Source organism: Festucalex cinctus, chromosome 1 (assembly GCF_051991245.1).
Source record: "Festucalex cinctus isolate MCC-2025b chromosome 1, RoL_Fcin_1.0, whole genome shotgun sequence".
NCBI classification, from domain to species: Eukaryota; Metazoa; Chordata; class Actinopteri; order Syngnathiformes; family Syngnathidae; genus Festucalex; species Festucalex cinctus.
The window spans coordinates 24,472,712-24,491,889 of record NC_135411.1 but is presented as its reverse complement, the minus strand read 5'-3'; the positions used below and the strand labels follow the sequence as shown (position 1 = coordinate 24,491,889).

Here is a 19,178-nt window from a genome sequence, read left to right as displayed (position 1 = left end):
GTGCCACCTGTGCCAAGACATCCGTCAAGGGCGACGCCAAATTTCTGTTGTTTCGAAGCCCAACTGTTGCTTTTGTGACATGTGGACTCAAGTATTGGGACGCTTTCCACCTACGGAAAGTTAAAATTACCCAGATTGCCAAAATATAAAAAGAATGGGCTACAAACTGGGTTTCACAATATGGCTTCCAACCAGGCTTGGGGATTCAAGTTAGCATCTCCAGCCAGGGTTAGGGTTTGTAGTTAGGGTTTCAAGACATGGTAAGGGTTTCAAAAATGGATTCCAAAATAGGGTTTCTATAGCCAAGGTTTTGGTATCAACTTTGGCTTTCCGGACGAGGTCAAGGTTTGTCGTTTGGGTTTCAAATCATAGTTTAAAGCAAGAGCTAGGGTTTCAAAATAGGGTTTCTAATTAGGGTCCCCACCAAGGGCTTTAATTAGTGTTGCTCCGAGACCGTTTTATGGCCCCTGATACAGATTCCGATACCAAGCTTTGCAGTATCGGTTAATACCGATACCATACCGATACTTAAGTTTTTTGTTTTTTTTTCATCAACATAAAAAAGCTGTCCTGCCATTGGTTCAGAGCATTCAAGGGCCAATAGGATATCTTAGATTGGCATGCAGTGAACTTGTCACATATCACTGAATGTCGTGCACGAGCAAGACACAAGATGCTGTATCCAAAATCCTATATTAGCGTTGGAATTAATGGTATTGGCATGTTACTTGTGAGTACTCACCAGTACCGATAACACTGTTTTAATGCAGTATTGGTGCCTCTGCCGATACCGGTATCGGTATCGGAACAACAATAGTTTTAATTGGAAATCTCTATCCTCCTTTTTGTACTCCTGCTGTTATCTCACTATGGGCTATCATGCCAACTAGTATTAATTCACCATTTCTATTTGAAATTCAACCAGGACACGGTGGCAAATGTAGCACCTCCTAAACCCAAGATTGCTATTTTGCAGTATATTAGCATTTTTTATCTCAGTAGGTTGCTACATATTATCTTGCTATATATTAGCATGCTAGCTATTAGCATATTAGCATTCAACCCATCTCAGTAGGCTTTGACACCTTCAGCACTTCTCCACTGAGGTACAAAATGTTCACAAATCCATAGACTTCACACAGACCTGATCGTCGGGATTAGATCGGCTGATATTTTGCATTTTATGCTTAATTTGTGATCGGCCATAATGTCTTGAATATGCTGCAATGTTTCCCACATAAACATTTATCTGTAGTGGGTTGCCGCAAATGAATTTTGGCTACTACTAACATGTTTTGGCACTACTTGTCAATATGCAACTGTTGTAATAATTTTTATTGCTGCATGGAAAGCTGCTCTGCTGCTTGTGTGGCCCTTGTATGAGTCTGCTAATCAATACGAGGAACCGATTTCCTTTGTGGTATGATACTGCAAATACATTGCCACAAATGACTAAGTATCAACCATCTCCATGATTAAACATAATGGGCTCACATGGGTGGTTAGTATGCTATCAGTATCAGTTAGCATTGTGGGAATCCGGGGTTAGTCCAAGTTGGTATCGAGTTGTTTTTTTTCCCCGTACCTTTCTGAAGCTGAATGTTGAGCCTCCTTCCGACCTTCTTGTTATAGCCTGGCGTGGGGGTGGGTGTCAGCCCTCTCTGCGGCGAGTGAATCTGTCCGGTGGGAGGTTTGGCGGCGGAGACAGCCGGTGGGTGAACGGCAGACGGATAGCTGTCCGTCTGATCCAGATGCGGGTGAGCGGGCGCTTGCTTCTGGTAGCCGTGTCGGGACATCCTGCGAGGCGCGGGATCTGTGGCGATGGAGGTCGAGTCGGCGCTGAAACGGCCTGACGAGTAGGCGGGATTCCTCTCGACCTGGGACAGATGCTCGTAGTGGGCTTTCACAGAAGACGGCACCACGTGGAACATGATGACGGGAGAACGCATGGCCTGGCGGAACATGTTTTGTGCTCTGGCGGAAGAGAAAACGAGTAAAATCACTCGACCTTTCACACAACGTAAGGGAAAAAGGTTTGCAAGTAGTTAGTAAGTAGTTTGAAAGAACCATGTAGCTAGTATGTTGGTAGGTCAGCAGTTTGTCAGCCTGTAGGTGGTTAAGTAGCTTGAATATGTGTTAGAAGTTAGGCCAGTTCATTGGCAGAGGTGGGCATCATCATTGACTGGAATTGATGATTGATGGAAGTGCACACCTTTTGGCGTGTGCTTCAGCACTTTCAGCGAATGCTTGATAATGCGAAGCTTTGAAAAAATTCGCAGACTAAGCAGAGTGAAGCAGGATTACTTATGTTGATGGCGGTGAGTACACACGGTCCTTCTCAAACAAGCATTCACTGAAAGTGCCGAAGCACACGGCAAAAGGTGGGCACTTCCATCAATCATCAATTCCAGTCAATGACGATGCCCACCTCTGTTGATTGGTGGCACTAAGGTAGGCAAGAAGCGTGAAGGCTGTAGGTTGGTAGGTCGATGGGTGTAGGTTAGTACCATTAGTTTGGATTTGTTGGTAGTAGAGTCAATGGAATAATGACAAGTAGCTCGATAAGTAGCTTCAAAGTAAATATGTAGATAGTAGGTTGGTAGCTGAGCAAGGAAGTAGTTATTAGGATGCCCCAAATTTCCTGGCATCTAAGGCAGGATCAGAGGCAGAAAGAGTGGCGGTGTGAAAAATAAATAGCTGAAAGGCTCAATTCTCCCACTCTTCTGTACTAAAAAAGTAGTTGTCCCTGTCAACTATTTTCTACATCTGACATCCATCCGTCTTCGACCACCTGAACATTAGTGTGTTCATTATTACACTTTGGGCTTCATCTTATGACCCCCCTCGCCAGGACGGGCCTCCTGGCTGCTTTGTCAAAAATCCTCCCCTAAAGAGAGCCCTTAACTCCAGGCCCTTCGTCACTGTGAGCTCATACTGGATAGACCCCCAAAAGGAAGCTCATGCTGACAGCAGCAAATCCTCACTGGCACCATTTGCTGCACTCCATCACATGTTGCTTTGACTTGTCCGAGGACATTTAGCCAAGTGGCGAAAGCGTCAGAGGGCCTTTATTGTATTACAGCGGCAGGAAAATGTGTTGTGAAATTCCAGAAGCCCTTTTTCACACAATTCCCAGGGGAAGGATGAACTTGTAGATGAGGAGGCAGACGACAACAAAATGTAGCGTAGCTCCCGTAGAGACGTGATATGGATGCACCTGTGCCATCAAAGTCACACAACATGAACTGACAGGAGCCCCTTTCACAGTTTCACCCGTCATAAAAATAAGTATTCATATCTGATCTTATACTCACTTCTCCTGCACTATTTCTTTGTGAGCAACTGTCCCATAACTATTTTTTATAGTCCATTCCATGACGCAAATGCTGAAAGTCAGCACCCCTTCACCCTATCATGTTTCATGGCTCTGGTTTGTGGAATCTTGATGTTAAAAAGTCTGCTTTGGCTTTTACATTCTTACCTGTTTACTCACTGTCATCAGCCAATGTCTGTTTTTGTCTTTTCTCACTAACAATATAGGCTCATGTTTAGTAGACCGCAGTGAAGATTCACATCCTCAAAAAGCGCTCCTGCATATTCACGAGGCTTCAAGGATTATTTTCCCGACACGGCGTAAGCGCTGAAAGCGGAACCGTGTACAAATCTTGTCTCTTGGGCCGTGGAGATTCTATAAATCCATTACAAACCATATTCTCTGAATTATAGCTGTTTATATGGACGTATAAAAACAACAAACATGCACATTGCACACACTACATTATCGTCCACGCACGTAGCATGTGGGAATGTAAAAAGGCAGGTGGATTTAGGTAGACGGGGGAATGATGCAAGAAGCGGGATCAGTGGTAAAAGGATGGATTGGGCTCCTTTTCCTCAAGCTTTCTAAAAAGGCATCCAGGCTGAAAGGATTGCAGGGATCAAATCGTTGGAGAAGGTTAACTTAGCACAAGCCTGGGGCACCAGGCAAAAGTAGCAAAGAGGCAACAAAGTGGGACGAAGGAATGCGATCAAAAAGTCCCGTAGTGGGGCCTTGGGGAAGCAGTCTTACTGTTCAAAGCGGATATTCCGCAGGTCCCCGTTATTGATTCTGACGATGCAGTCGTTCTCCTGGAAGAGGGCCTGCTGCTGAGCCTTGCCGCCTCGTTCCAGACGCTTGACCAACAAGCCAAGAGTCCTGAAAAGGTCCAACAGGTTCAAGTCAACACAAGGGAAGATAGAAGATAATGTGCATGGCTGAGTTGGAGTTGAGATTGCTGTATGCTGGATGGTCAAAAAATTAGAAGTTGGTGGTATTTATAGTTAATTTTTAATATAAAATACAAAAAAATATATGTTAAAAAAATGGCTCCAAATGACGCATATCATATATGACGTTTTTGTTTTGTTTTTTGTCAATTGGACTACTAATGTAGCCTTTTTGAGACCATGAAATTTAAGGTATAGGTACCATTTTCACACATTCTGCTATGTTGCGATTGTAATGACCCCATCTAAACAAAACAAACTTTAAAAAAAATCTATTTATAGTGTCCTGTATTTGCCATTTTTTTGCTTTTAATTCTGTATTTTATTTCAACATTTTTTTTAATTAACACGTTTTTTTTTTTAATTAACATATCACTTTGACCCATGGACACTTTTGGCATTCCAAATAAACAAACGCAAAAGAAGGACTTCGCTTAGGGAAATACCAAAACTGGACTTCTTGGCAGAAACATGTCTCCAGACCCTTCTCACATCAAGGAGTATTTCTGATTTACCAGAACAATCTTTGCCTTTTTGATGGTTTCTACCTTAAAAGTGTATTTTTGGCAGGCGAGCTGAGATTTGTCATTCAAGCCGTGACAACTTGAAGCACCTGAGCCGCCATGCTTGTAATCCGCTGTGGCAAACTGGCTTAGGGCTAGAGGCTAGCTTCACCTGAGAAAGGCGCTCGACGGATTACACAGCCAAAAAGGAACTCGGGAAAAGATGTGGCAAGCCCAGCAGTCTTCTTGTCGACCTAGAATCATTTATTTATTTTTTTCTCCCCCTTTGAGTGCGTGCCACCTCTGTAAATTGAGTAGATTGTACAGTTTAACACTCGGCCCGGGTTCTAATTCAATAGGAATGAGAATGTGATTACGGCGAGGGTAGCAGAGTTCAGGGAGGTGGAAGAGTTCAGAAACATTCCCGCTGATTGGATTTGAGTGGGAACGCAATGTGATTTGCTGTGAGAAGGGCCTCCACTTCGCTTGATGAAAGTGTAATCTTGGAATAACGTCGGCCCACACATTTTCCCAATAAAGGCAAACGTGTGTCACAAGTATGCTTTTAGCATGATTGAGTCAGCCGCGAAGAAGGCGATAGCATCTCCACTCTATAAGTTCTCAGTCACGGATCTTGTTTCGGCTCCTCCGCCTCTTCGGGAATATTCAAAGCAGATGTGAAATTCCTCCTAATGCCTCCCCCGGCCAGCTTTGTTCCAGCTGTGCTCAACTTGTCCTTTGAATCCCGCGGAGAAGCCGTGTCGGGAGGCCCGCGGAAATATGACGGTCACCTGCAGGCGTCAAAGCGCTATGATGGATGGTGGCGAACCGGCAAATGGCTTCACGATGTGGGCGGGTGTTTACGCGTTGAGTGGCGGTGTGTGGACTATACATACAGCGGCACGTTCCAACTCATTTGTTATGCAAGCGCATGATTCCACTCAGTTTATAGTAAGAAAAAAATAAATTCCTGTTGTTTATACTGTGCATAATGGTTGGCAGTAGGGGTATAACAGTAGCCTTTATCTGCAGGTACGATTTTTTTAACTTTATTTAATCAAGGGACCACTCAGTGTGGTCGTGGGCCGCCAGCTGCCCGTCCATGGTGGATCTATTCTTGATTTATCATGGGTCAACCACAACTTGAAAACAACTTGGGTCCCCATAGGTTAAACATGTCATAGAAAGACTTCCAAAAGAAGCTATTTACCCCCTACACAAGATTATTTTTACCTTCGGTCCCTGCCACTGAAAGGCACCACATGGATTCCCAGCGGACCGCCATCATTTGTCACCTCCACCACTTTGATTAGGTCTCTGCGATCAGGTGGGGACGGAGTTGTGGATGAGGAAGAGAGTGGGAGGTTGTGGGGATGACATCATGTGGGAAAACAGAAAAAGGAGGAGGAAATGTGATGAAGGTACACATGAATCAAAACAAAAGAGTAAAAAATTAAATTAAAACATAGAAAGTAAAATGGTGTTTAAAATGCAACGAACACAAGCCAAACCCGATACTGTGAAGTAAATCAAGTGTGTGACAATAATGATGAGCAAGCGGAGCCCTTGGAAGCCATCCAAAGATTTCTTTTTAAATGAATTCTGGACTGGGTTCAACGCTTTTAGCTTTTGCTGGGCTTCTGCCAGTGCAAGTGTTAATTACAAAAGGCGAGTTTTTAAATTAGTGATTTCGGCAACACTTCACCCTCCAACTGCCTGTTAATGACGTGATGAACACTAGACTGGGGCGGCTGTGCCTCAGTGGGTAGAACGTGCCATCCAGTGAGCGATGGGTCGTTGGTTCGAATCCTGGCATTGACTCTCCGCTGTCAAAGCGTCCTACGGCAAGATACCCTAAATTGCATCCAAGTCGGAATTATAAATGAGAACCAGTTACCAATTCCATTACCTGGTTGAACAAAGAATCAATACAGTACAGTATACCTATGAACAAAATCTTGGGAATTTTTGGGACTTGGAATCAAAATTGGACTAGTCCTTTACTTATTCCCTGAATCTGATTGGTTCATCTCAATAAGAGATTTTATGCAAATATTTGCTTTTTTTTATTCCCTTTTCACTCCCTGGAAGTGTCCCGATACTTTTGTCCAAACACATTTACTTTCATCCACTTTTGTCCACAATCCACATTTTCTTCACTTTCCACTTCCTGCAGGTGTCACAATCGTTGTGTCTGGACTCCAAACATTTTTCACACGTCATTGAGGCCCAAGACTTTTGTCCAAAGTCCAAATTCTTCACGTCTTCACTTCCCGTATGTGTCCCAATAATTTTGCCCAAATACCCCATTGTCTTCACTTTTCAATTTATGAATGTATCACAACAATATATTTGTTTATAGTTCCTGTTGGCATCCCAATGCCAATGTGTGTCCAAACACTTTTACTTACAATTCCTGTACGTGTCTGAATATTTTTGCTCAAACTGCCCATTCTCATTCACGTTTCACTTCATCTAGATGTCTCAATGCTTTGACCAAGTTTCACATTTTCTTCATTTACATTTCCTTATAACTGACCAAATACTTCTGTTGTTTAATTTTCACTGTCTGTAATGTTGGTGTCCATTTCATCTACAGTATATACCCATTGCAGTATACGTGTAAAGCCGCCAAAATGGAGAAAAACAAGTGCTGACATTTGCAGCCGAGCGCTACAAAACATCATCCGGATGCCTCGCTGCTTTGAAACAATAACTGTGATTAGTTTGGGGGGGGTGTAAGCGGGCGCCTTGTTGACAAGCAGGAGGCGTCGGAAGAGCAATAATAATAACAGCAATAGCAATAGCATACCTGCATATCAAAGTGGAAGAAAGAAGACCATAACCAGACACGCTTGCTAATAACATTGGCAGCGGAGTGGAGGAGTGTGTGGGAGCTTCCGTGGCGCTTTGCTCCCACTCAAGAGTGACAGGCTTGAAAATGACTTTTGCTATATTGCGTCAGTTTCCGAGAGTTGTTTTGCTATTGTGCTCCAAATAAGATATTACACCACTCACAAAAACTTGGGGATGTTGGGCTTTGGGGCGAAATTGGATGAACCTAAAATGCATTATAACCTTACATAGTGGTGAACTCAATTTGACTTTCTCTAAACTTTTGAATGCACACGTCTAACTGTTCAAAGTTCCAGGTTTATATTTTATTCATTTTTTTTTTTTTTTTTTTTTTACACAACTTGCATTGCATTAAGTTCATCCCAAAATTTCACCCCAAAGCCTGATACATCTCCTTAACTTTGAGGGAGTACTAGTGTATACTTCTTCATTTTAGTATCAAGCAGTGAGTGTCCTTGGAAGAGGTTACGGTAAGTTGGAGACTCACTCAAGCGACCTGGCGGTAGCGGTGGCAGTGTGGTCCAAGCACGAGTCGGCTCGGCCCACCGGCTCGATCCGGCCGTTTTCTTGCTCTCTTGCCTCGTCCTCCTGTAACCAAACAGACAAAATGGTTGTTGGACAGAACAACTGCTTTTAACTCCTTCACTCCTGGCAGTTTTACTGGAGTTTGACCGATTTTGCAAGGCCCACAGACAACTGTGTTCTATTGCTATAAAAAACATGAAACCTACCAGAAGAAAGATTAGTCTCTTCTTTCATCAGGGGAAAAAAAAGTATGTTTCCATTTGTATCCATTTCAGTTGAGCAGCAATTAGCATTAGAATATAGATAAGTTTCATCATTATTCACAAATCTGCTTAGAATTGTGGTGAAACAACTTGTTTTCATCATGGTGCTGGTTGATCTAGGCTGCATCAAAGCCTTCTGTATGCTCTAGCATAAAAACAAACAAAAAAAGAACGTACACATACGTCTTTGGGACACATATATTTAAAATAGAAGGCATTTATACATTTTTGGGAGCAATTGCTTTTAATGTAAGCAAGTATCCCAATACTTTTGTCCGAAAAACACATTTTCTGCATGTATGCTTTTGTCCAAATACCAAATTGTCTCCGCTTTTCCATTTCCAAAACGTATAAATACATCTTTGGGACATTTAATGCATTTAAAATAGAATGTATTAATACACTTTTTGGAGCAATTGCTTTTAATGTAAGCAAGTATCCCAATACTTTTGTCCGAAAAACACATTTTCTGCATGTATGCTTTTGTCCAAATGCCAAATCATCTCCGCTTTTCTATTCCCTGTATGTCCAAAGGTTTAATATTTAAAATGTTATTTCATGTTTGCATAAAGCTTTTGACAAAAATGAACTCTTATCTGAAAACGAAAATGTTTTCCCATTTAAATTGTTTTTTAAAATTGTATTTCTGTTCAAGTTAATTCAAATTATCGTTGGGAAAAACATGTTTGGTTTTTGGAGAAATAAACCAAATCCTAATGGGGGAAGAAAAAGTGAAACTTATTTATTAAATTTTTTTTGGGGCCATCCTCACCTGGAACTACCGGAATTCCAGCAAGTTGTCACTAACTCGACAGCACCAGGAGGAAGAGATGGGAGGAGGTTTTCAACACCAATAAAAATTCATAGACTTCAATATTACATTGCTTTCTGCTCTGTGAATTAATTTTAACACACACGTGGACACACAAAAACAGACTAGGCAGCAGTAGCCGAGTGGTAAGCTAAAGAAGCGGTCATTATAAGTGGAGGACTGCACCAGACAGCGTAGGGCTCATCAGTATGAAAATGAGTCGTGTGCGGTTGCCATGACACTTTGGGACCGCCCGCAGGAGGCCGGCGTCGTCATTTCTTCCTAAAAGTCATTTCTCGCCTGTTCAGACCGCTGCTGATGGCACTCTACCACAAGACTCGCAGGGAGTGCGATAACAGGATCAGCGGAAATTCAACGCAATCTGTTCCCGGAGGATGTACAACCTTTCATTTTTGAAAGATTACACATTTTAACAGAAACTAATTTAAAAATATATATACTGGTATATATACACATACTACAGTTAGGTACTGTATAAATCAGAGTATAATAGGTACACACAGGTAGCTAGTACAGTTTTTTTTTCATCATGTATTGAGATACCAGTGAGCCGGCAAACGAGTTTTTCAATTATTTGGTTGTTTGCGATACACTACTTAATACCTTGTTTTATTTTTAGGTGCAGAGTAATCTTCATTTGGAAGTGGCATTAAACAACTTGAAGCTTTTCTTTTTGAAGAATTGTTCACTATGTGCGAAACTGCAGTTTATTGTGAAGTGAGTTCAATTTACAGCCATAATTTAGTGCTCATATCTTAAATTAGTGTTTTGGAAGTGAAGGCAAAAAAAAAAAAAATCAGCAACAGCTCAAAAAAATACAACTGCTATCTTAATGTTAACACATCATGAAATTTCAACACATCTTACATAGACAATATCAAAATACAGCCATTTTGTCTTTAACATTACAAAAAAAAACCACTAATATTGCAGATTATTGAGTCACTGAGTTGTAATTGTATTGCACAACCAATATTTATGTACAGCACTTTGTATACAGAAATGAAAGCGCTTTATAAATAAAGTTGAGTTGAGTTTTTATTTGTCTACATAACTTATACTGCCCCCAGTGGCCAAGAGGGCACACTATAAGGAGCATCACAATCAACTGAATTGCAGCATTAAATAATGGCACAAATGGTTTATTTATATTCCAATCAATTGTTATCATAATAAGTTTGTATAAAGTTCAATATAATAGACTGATCTTAATTTATTTCAATCAGGAATGATTATTTGAGATTTGAGTTATAAACGCGGTCACGGAAGAAAAACTCTCAAGGCACCACTGTAAAGGTTTTTATTATGAATTTAGTGCGCAATGAATAAGATCGCTTAGATATTGTAAAAGACCAATACAACATACAGGGACGACTCGGAAAAACATTTCTGGTACTAAAATCTGTCCAATTACTGCTTTTGTAGTCACCTTATGTTGGGCTTATGTGTATTTTCGTGTTTAATAACATTTTCATGACCATTAAATAAAAACTTGTCATTTTGTCTTTTGGGCTTCCATAGTATATTGTCATATGTTGTCGATTATTAAAATAAAATACTGTACTGATTATCGTGCAATCAGTGTAATTGCAGAAAATTGGTATTATTGGACAGTGGGTAACACTGTGGTTCCTCTCAAATAACATAAAAATGTAAACACCAAAAAACAGCTTTTTTCACTGAACGATTTCAAGTCAAAGCCTTTCAGTACTGAATATCTACTGAAGCCCATTTCATCAAAGGACATTTTACTTATGAATGCCGAAAGCTCCTAGTGTGATATTACTATTCATGAACATTTTAAAACAAAGAGAGAGAAAGCTCCTGGGACTATGAAAAAAAGACCCAGTTCATCAGGCCGGGGAGCAAGCGAGGTAGCGGGTGCACTATCTCCTAGAAAGAGCAAACAAGACGGGCTTTCATCACGGCACACTCCCGACATTTCACCGCCGCTCTTTTTCTTTCAATACGCGACATTGGCGAAGATCTGGCGGCATGCTGACAGTTGCACTTGGCAGTCAAAGTGCATAATACTCTTGGGTAGATGAGAAACAACACAAGGAAATAGAGGCCAACAAACAAAAGGGGGAGAGCGCACTTAGGCACAATTACAGTGACTTTACAACGATATATCACCAATGCAACACTTCCATGAATAAGATTTTTGGTCAGCCCAGACCCAGAATTATTCGCGTTTGTGGTAGTGCCGTCTGTAAACCAGATTTTCCGTCAGACTAGGGATTGGTACATTTTCACATTTGAACGCAAAGTTGTTTTTTTCGCCTACCATGTCACCTTTGGTGCGCCGTAAACACTTCCGGGTCATCTTCCATGTGAACAAAAGCGATGTGTAAACAAAGCAGTGGAAAAATACATGCTCCATCCTAGTCGCTTTGGGAAAGCTTTCCCTACTGTTTTGTTTCACGTTTACAAACGTTCCATCCTCGTCGCTTTTGTTCACATGGAAGATGACCCGGAAGTGTTTACGGCGCAGCTAAGGTGACATGGTAAGCGAAAAAAGCAACTTTGCGTTCCCTCGCAAAACAAAAAATAATGCGTTCTCTCGCAAAACATTGCGAGGGAACGCAATCTTTGCGTTTCCTCGCAATCTGCGTTTCCTCGCAATCTTTGCGAGGGAACGCAAAGATGTTTGTGAGGGAACGCAAAGTTGTTTGCGAGGAAACGCAAAGTTGTTGTTTTATTCTACCGTGTCACCTTAGGGGGTTCGTAGTAATGCTCGCTACATTTTGGCCACAATCTTTTGCTAATTTGAATATGGTCACCAGTAGTATATCCAAATTACCATGTCTATATACATTCACGTGGTGAAGCCGTGTGCCTTCCAGCATGATTCGATTTGGTGGGGGAAGACGTGCGCGAGAACGGCGCCGACACCTCCCTCTCAGACATGCACTGCTTGCAGGGAATCGGGGACATTGTCAGCCTGCACCCGGTGCGGAGGCTGTCATACTTCTGAAACTGTATTTCTTTGGCTTGGTGTCGCAAAAATCTTGCTCGTTTCCAAAACCCGGAAATCTATTTTAGCGTGTGAAGTCCTGCATCAACTCTTCTACTCCCGTACAGTCACAACTTTGAAAAACGTGCTTCAGAACCGAAACATGGCACCGTTTGATTATACATGAATCGGTGCTCAGAAGTACCGACCCTAAATCGGTCCATACCACAAAAAGTAGCGTCTTTGGTACTTATCCCTACGTCACGCGGACCTGATAAAGACTTAAAACAGAACTGAAATTTTACCCCTTGTCTCACTCACTGCTATGGACGTTTATATTCATCAGATCGAATCCACCCATTTAAAGGACAATTCAACCCAAGATTCCTGTTATATTGTAAATGTAGATATATTCTCAATCTGATGCTGCTTACTTAACTCTGTTTCAGTATTTATATGAAAAAAAAATGCTTAAAACACAGCATTTATTCACCTATGGGGCCGCAGGATTTATATCATTACGTGTTCCAAATCATTTGAATGTGACGTCTATCAACTATAACTGTTTAATGTATTTACTGACAAAGACTGTCACCAAGTGCTGGCATGAGCAGCTAGTGCTAACAACGGCTAGCTGGCTTGACCATACGTCCAGTGCACTTGGTATGGGAGCGTGACCACTCAGATACCAACGGCAAGCTTCCAATTTCCGATAGGCCCCCAAAAGTTGGTAGGCAGAATAATAGGTGGAAATTAATTCCCACAATACTCAAGTGTGTGTGTCTATGTGTGTGTTCTTTTTTTCAGAGGGTTATCTTGCCTTAGGTTTGGAAGGTTATACGGCCGTCAGTAATTGTTTGGGTCCATGGTAGAACCATCCACTGACCTTATTTTGCTTAGCCACGAACCTGGAAAAACTACAAAGTACCGTAGCTATTCAAAAAGTCGGATTCAATGCCATTATCTAGTGCTCTTAGGTAAGGTCCTTCACTTTGGGTTTGAAAGGAGCACTGTCGATATACCTACTGATGTGGGGAAAAATTTTAAATGGCCAAAAACCTAAGAAAATATTGGGATTACATTTTCCGGGTGCTGTGCAGTAGCACACTTTTGCTGGAAAGGTTTTAGCCCCATCCAGATTTCTTCATAGAGTCATGGTGGCAATGTCCTTAAACCCTGGGAAAGGTTAGCATTTAATGTCAATTTGTGTGCTCTGCAATCATTTCTTGTGATAAAATTGGGCTTTAAAAACCCAGATAAATATTAGCAATAACTGGATGTGATGGTGGTTTGATTGACAGCTGACCCGTGTGCAAGGTGGCCGCATTTGACCGACCGCAACGTAGAGCCTTCTCTGTTTCCCGTTGCTTGGAGGTGGGCTCTGGCCGAGCAGACGTGAATAATTCATGGCAGCGTTTGGAGGAAGCGGGCAGGTATAAGGAGCATTTTCTACCCCCCCCCCCTCCCCACAATAAGTCATTGTTTGTTTCCTACGCGGGAAAGGAGAGGCGGTCAGGCAGGCGGGCGGCACTGTGGCCCCGAGGCTCATTAAAGATTAATACCAGAATCCATTGAGGTCTGTCCTCCCTATCTTTCGCACTAAATAAAGTGCCCCGACTGTGTATGTGTGCGCGCGCGCGCGTGTTTGTGAGTGTGTGCATCTGAGAATGATGTTGCACTTTAATGAAGTGCAGCCCAGGCGCAGTTCCTGGCACTTTGACCGCACTGACACGTATAAATGGATGTGGATGCATGCGGTGGCATGCACTGCTATAAACTTTAAGCCTCCCGCACACACGCACATGTACACAGACACACTGAAGTAAGTAGGTCACGTGGTTATTTGTTTGGTTGGTGGGTCAGTTCGCCAGTCATTTAGCTGGCTGGATGGCGTCAGTTGATTGTATAACATCTGAGGCGTTTTAACTAGAGATTCCCCTGTGTTCCACAATGAATCCAGTTTAAGTTAATTAGTTAGTTCAACAATGAGATTGTCATTTTGTTAGTTGTATAACTTCAGCATTTTATCCTAAGAAGTTGTGCTGTGTTTCACTAATTTAGCTCAAGTCCTGCCTTTTGAATTAGTTAACTAAGTAAGCAGTTTGTTATTTCGTTACTTGTGCAACTTCAGAGTCGTTTTACCTTCCGACGTTCCACTTCATGATTAATGTAGGATTAATGTAGGACAAGAGTTTCTTCAGCAGCAAAACTCAGCGATTCCACTGTGTTTCACAATTAATGTAGCTCAAGAGTTAGCTAACGAGCAAGTTAGTTAGCTAAGCTAACTAGCTAAATAATTCATTAATTTGATTTGTTCAATGTTGGGGGACTTTTAATTTCAGAAGCTCCACCCACCGTGTTTCATAGTTAATGGAGCTCAAAAGTTTTTTTTGTTTTGTTTTGTTTTGTTATTTTGAGAAAAATAAGCAATGTTGCAATGATGCAGTGAGGCTCGCCCTACTGATATCTGTCTTTTTGACTACCGTTTTGGTCAAATGTGCGACTTCTTGATGAAGCTGAACAGTTCGTCAAGGTTTAATCTGTTAAATTTGGGGTACAAAAGCTAATTAAAAGTTTTGGAAGAAGAAACTTTGGCATTGTGAGATGGCGTTGAAATAACAAGCACGCCACCATTTGTCACATGTGACTCTTAAATGTTTTCAATTATGCACACGCAAACACACGCCTGCACACACACATCAATTCTCATTGCCATGAAGACACTTAAGTAATGAGAGGCAGACGGGCTGGCGTTCATGGTCAATAAGTCACATTGACAGTTTGTCACGCTGCCACCGTGTTGCTGTTTCTAAAGATTATTTCACATCTACTTCGTGACGACATCCATCATCCGGCCCTGCTCTTATATCCGCCAATAGCGTAAAAGACGACTACTTGACAGCAAAGTGACATCACCTTCATCAATAATCTAATCCCATTAAAAGTTTCCTGCAGCTCCTAACTCACGAAGAATCATTCTCACAATCGACACCAAATGAAGGAATTTCACGAACAACAAGAAACCGTTAAGGATATTTTGGCTTTCAGCACATCGCTTTCACAGAAATATTACAGAAGCAGAAGTGTTTTCGACTGGCAGAAAGATTTACACCACCAAGATGCACTAGAAGTTGATTGTTGATTGACTTGATTGTTTTACATGACTCATCCAACTGCCATTGACATATCTAGTCAACTTGAATCTAACAGTTCACTGCCACAGACGTACGTTTTTACGTTTGTTTTTTTTCTGTAGGATGAAAACGCAACTGGACTGGGAAATTTCAGTTTGGGAAACAATGGAATGACAAACAAATCCCTGGAGGTGGCGGTGTTGCACCCCTTTGGATTTGAGCTGCCCGGCTTTTGAGTAGAATATAAACCTTAGGTGGTGAATCTCGGCTTGTCATATTGAATATGAGGGAGCGAAAATGCTAACAGGTTGGACGTCAGACAACAACCTGATACTCAATAGAGTAGGTACTGTATATGTATACGTATAATATAAACAGTATAGTAAATATCACAGTTGTTAGCTAGTAGTAAATTACTACCCAGATAGCAAAATGTGGTTGAATCAACGTTGAAATATAGTTCGGCTTAAGTGTTGAATCTACGTTGAGATCTAACGTTTAAATTATACAGAAAGCGCAAGGTTGATAAAATGTTGAGTCAACGTTTGCTTTCCAACCATATATCACTCAATATCAATGTCGTTTCAACCATAATCTAAATGAGAATCTACATGCATCTTTGGTTGATTTTACATTGAATTCTAACGTTTAAATTAAACAGAAAGCGCAGGGTTGATAAAATGTTGAGTCAACGTTTGCTTTTCAACCATAAATCACACAATATCAATGTCGTTTCAACCATCATCTAAATCAGAATCTACATGTGTCTTTGGTTGATTTTACATTGAATTCTAACATTTAAATTATACAGAAAGTGCAAGGTTGATAAAATGTTGAGTCAACGTTTGCTTTGTAACCATATATCACACAATATCAATGTCGTTTCAACTATCATCTAAATCAGAACCTACATGCATTTTTATAGTGAATTAATGTGAGGAATAAATGTTTTAAGTTAATCATCATTTACATTGGAATTTACATCTAAATGTACATTATTATTATTACTATTATCATGCACATTAATATAGAACTACTTTTTTAAACTAACAAAAAATATTGGGTTAGTCCACTAGAAAAAAAAAAGTTACCGTATGTTTTTCACCTAGTGTTTCTGCAGATGTCTTACAACTTACTTGGATGTATTATTAGCTTGTTGATTTCCTTAACCATACTTCCCCATATGTATGAAAATCTTAGGACAGAAAATATGTTTAATATTCAAACATTTATTAGAAATCAAAACACAGTACTTTGTAACTGAATTCTGGGGAGAATGGAGGCAAAGAAAATAACACCCGTTTGGTTTCTGCCTCAAATAATGTTTGTTTTTATTGTATTATTCTTTTTCTTGACAAAGGAATGAAATAAACATGAAATGAACTGTAGGAACATCAGTGTATAAAGCGGTAACCATTTCACTTTGACTGTACGTCAGTCCATAAAAAGACACACTAAATTTTGACTTGCGTTCGCAGTTGCGTCCAAGGCACTAGCATTGCTTGGGATGCCACCGTTACGCCCATGAGCAAAACGCAGCCAATGCTTGACAGTAACACCAAAGTCCTGCTGAGTCAGTGTACGGTCAAGCTGTCGAGCAGCAACTGAAAGACAAGATTACAAAAGAGAAGAGAGTTAGTATCCAATACAATTTATTGTTTTAGAAAAAAAGCTGTTCTGTTGTTACAGTAACTATCAGTAAGTATTAAGTAACACTTTTTTGTTGAATTTGACAATGTTGGTAAATACATGCGATGTCAATATAAAAACCACTGTAGATTTATTTTAGTTAATTAGGACAATTACAGAATGTTGAATGTGCAATGTAACTAGCTACTAGCATGAAAGTGTGTCGTGTATAGTTAGGTACATTGTTTATTTTATTTTCTAGTTTTACTACGACTTAAAGAGGGTAATGGTCAGAGGCCATTGTTCAAATTAATAGCACAAAAGGAAAATGAAGTCTGGTTATTTGGAACATCGTTAACTCGCTGTCTAGCTGGTGAAATTTAGAAGCTTCGGAGCGAGGACAGCATAAAGATGAAAAGGTAAGGGGAGTAGCGGTGAAGAAAAAAAAAATACTGATTTTTACTGAGCTAAAGAAAATAATGTTGACATAATTTATTAGAAATGATTGACTTGTTTTGATAGCCACTGCTGTTGCAGGCAAACCTCGTGTTCCAATAAAATATTTTGCAAATATATCGAGTTGCGTATGCCTAAGCCAGGTCATGCTGCACCTCCACAAATAATGGTGCGACTAAATCCTGTGCTGTGCGAGCAACCAAAAATGTTACTCGCACCAGTGCTAGTAGTGGAAAAGTTAGTGTAGAGCCCTGGCCTGATGGAGTCCATCTTGACTGCAATATATTAATGAAAAGACAAAGATACATATACTAATTGCTGTTTTTGTGAAGTATCAATGATGTTTTTTTTTTTTTTTCATTGATTTCGGAATTGACCATTCTCTAATTAATAGATAAATAATGTCTATGTGGAGCCGCACTTTTAAAATGTGTCTTTTCTTAGTGTTTTTTTTTTTTAAAAGCTTTTTCTGGGAATTTTCAGTCATTCAAAAATATTTTTGGACAATTCAAAACAATTTTTCAGTTATACAAAAATGTTTTCGGAGAGTCAAACCCTTATTACGAGGTTTCCGGTATTGGAAGGATTCTGACTCCATACCCCAGGTGGAGTGATTTTACACAACAAAAGAAAGCAGCTCAGAACATTCTGCTCAAAAACAACTCTGTGTTGTAATAAGTAGTTTACATAGGCGATAACTCACCAAACATACAGTCTTGCATCACTGTCTCCTTGAATGCCTTCTTGCCAATGCAACACTTGTCTTGCTTCCCTGCCCAGTTGTATTCATTTAACAGCCCAGGGCATTTGTCATCACAGTTGCCATCATCCGTCTGATTAGGTTGTCCGAATTGGTGCCTTCAACGACAGCCAGGTGAATAATCTATGAGAGACGACATTATTATTATTATTAATTTAATTTTTGCACTCAACTTTTGTTGATAGAATTCTCCCGATGCCTGAAGATTTTACTTTTAAGTAAATTACATAACCTTTACTAAATTTTGCAATATTCATTAGAGGTGTGCAAAATTTCCGATTCTTAGATTATTCACGATTCGGCCGTGGAACAATCGAGAACGATTCACAAACGTCCAAATTCCGATTATATAAATATGCCAAGGGAAGCGAAACGAGCGAAAAGTATGCGGAACTGAAACGCAGTAGCGCGCGCGGTCTTCGGGACGCTTTTTGGGACGGACCGAGAGTACACATCCACAACTCACGCCTCGAGATTCAAAACAACAACAAGCATGGCTGAGCTGACCAACCCACCTCTTCATGACATCAGACCTGCTCCGAAAAGGCAAACAACTTCAGGCGGAAGTATCAGCTAGCTGGCTGCAGTGCGTCGGTTAGCGTTCTACAGGGCGCCGCGCAGTGATACGAACGAACGAACAGAAAAGTAGTGGCTGGCGGTAATGGCGTCTGACTTTATTCAGAAAAGAGTATTGTGGTGGAAATGTATCACGCTTTTGAAAACAAATAGTTTTTAGAAGAAAAACGCTTTATTTCCGAGACCCCAGCCAGCTTGCTGGACTATTTTCTTTTTTTATTTTCTTCTCGTCCAACGTCGAACCAGAACGCGTGTCACCGAACGCTGTCAGAAAGAAGTCAGTGCTGATCGCACACACGGGAGGTGAGGATCAAATTGAGATTCATGTTAAAAAAGCCGAACGATCCCATGAATGTTTACACGTTCATGTTTACACAAGTTAAAAAGCAGAAAAGCACTTGAGTTTTTTTTTTTTTTTTTTG

The 19,178-nt window shown here is 40.7% G+C and overlaps 1 protein-coding gene across 8 annotated transcripts in view; it reads right to left on the bottom strand.

Moving 5' to 3' along the window:
- The window catches only part of pard3ab (par-3 family cell polarity regulator alpha, b), a 160,713-nt gene that overhangs the window by 77,438 nt on the left and 64,097 nt on the right, over positions 1-19,178 (bottom strand). For 6 of the 8 annotated variants that reach the window (XR_013284013.1, XM_077524867.1, XM_077524879.1 and 3 more), the window contains exons 6-9: positions 8,113-8,213; positions 6,003-6,086; positions 4,070-4,195; positions 1,586-1,974 (exon numbers count right to left, since the gene is read on the bottom strand). Coding sequence is in view for 7 of the 8 variants with exons in the window: in XM_077524867.1 (XP_077380993.1) it covers positions 1,586-1,974; positions 4,070-4,195; positions 6,003-6,086; positions 8,113-8,213 (700 nt within the window). In the remaining variant the exon portion in view is untranslated. The remainder of the gene's footprint in view (positions 1-1,585; positions 1,975-4,069; positions 4,196-6,002; positions 6,087-8,112; positions 8,214-19,178) is intronic. The other 2 variants (XM_077524893.1, XM_077524895.1) reach the window with 2 other exon arrangements.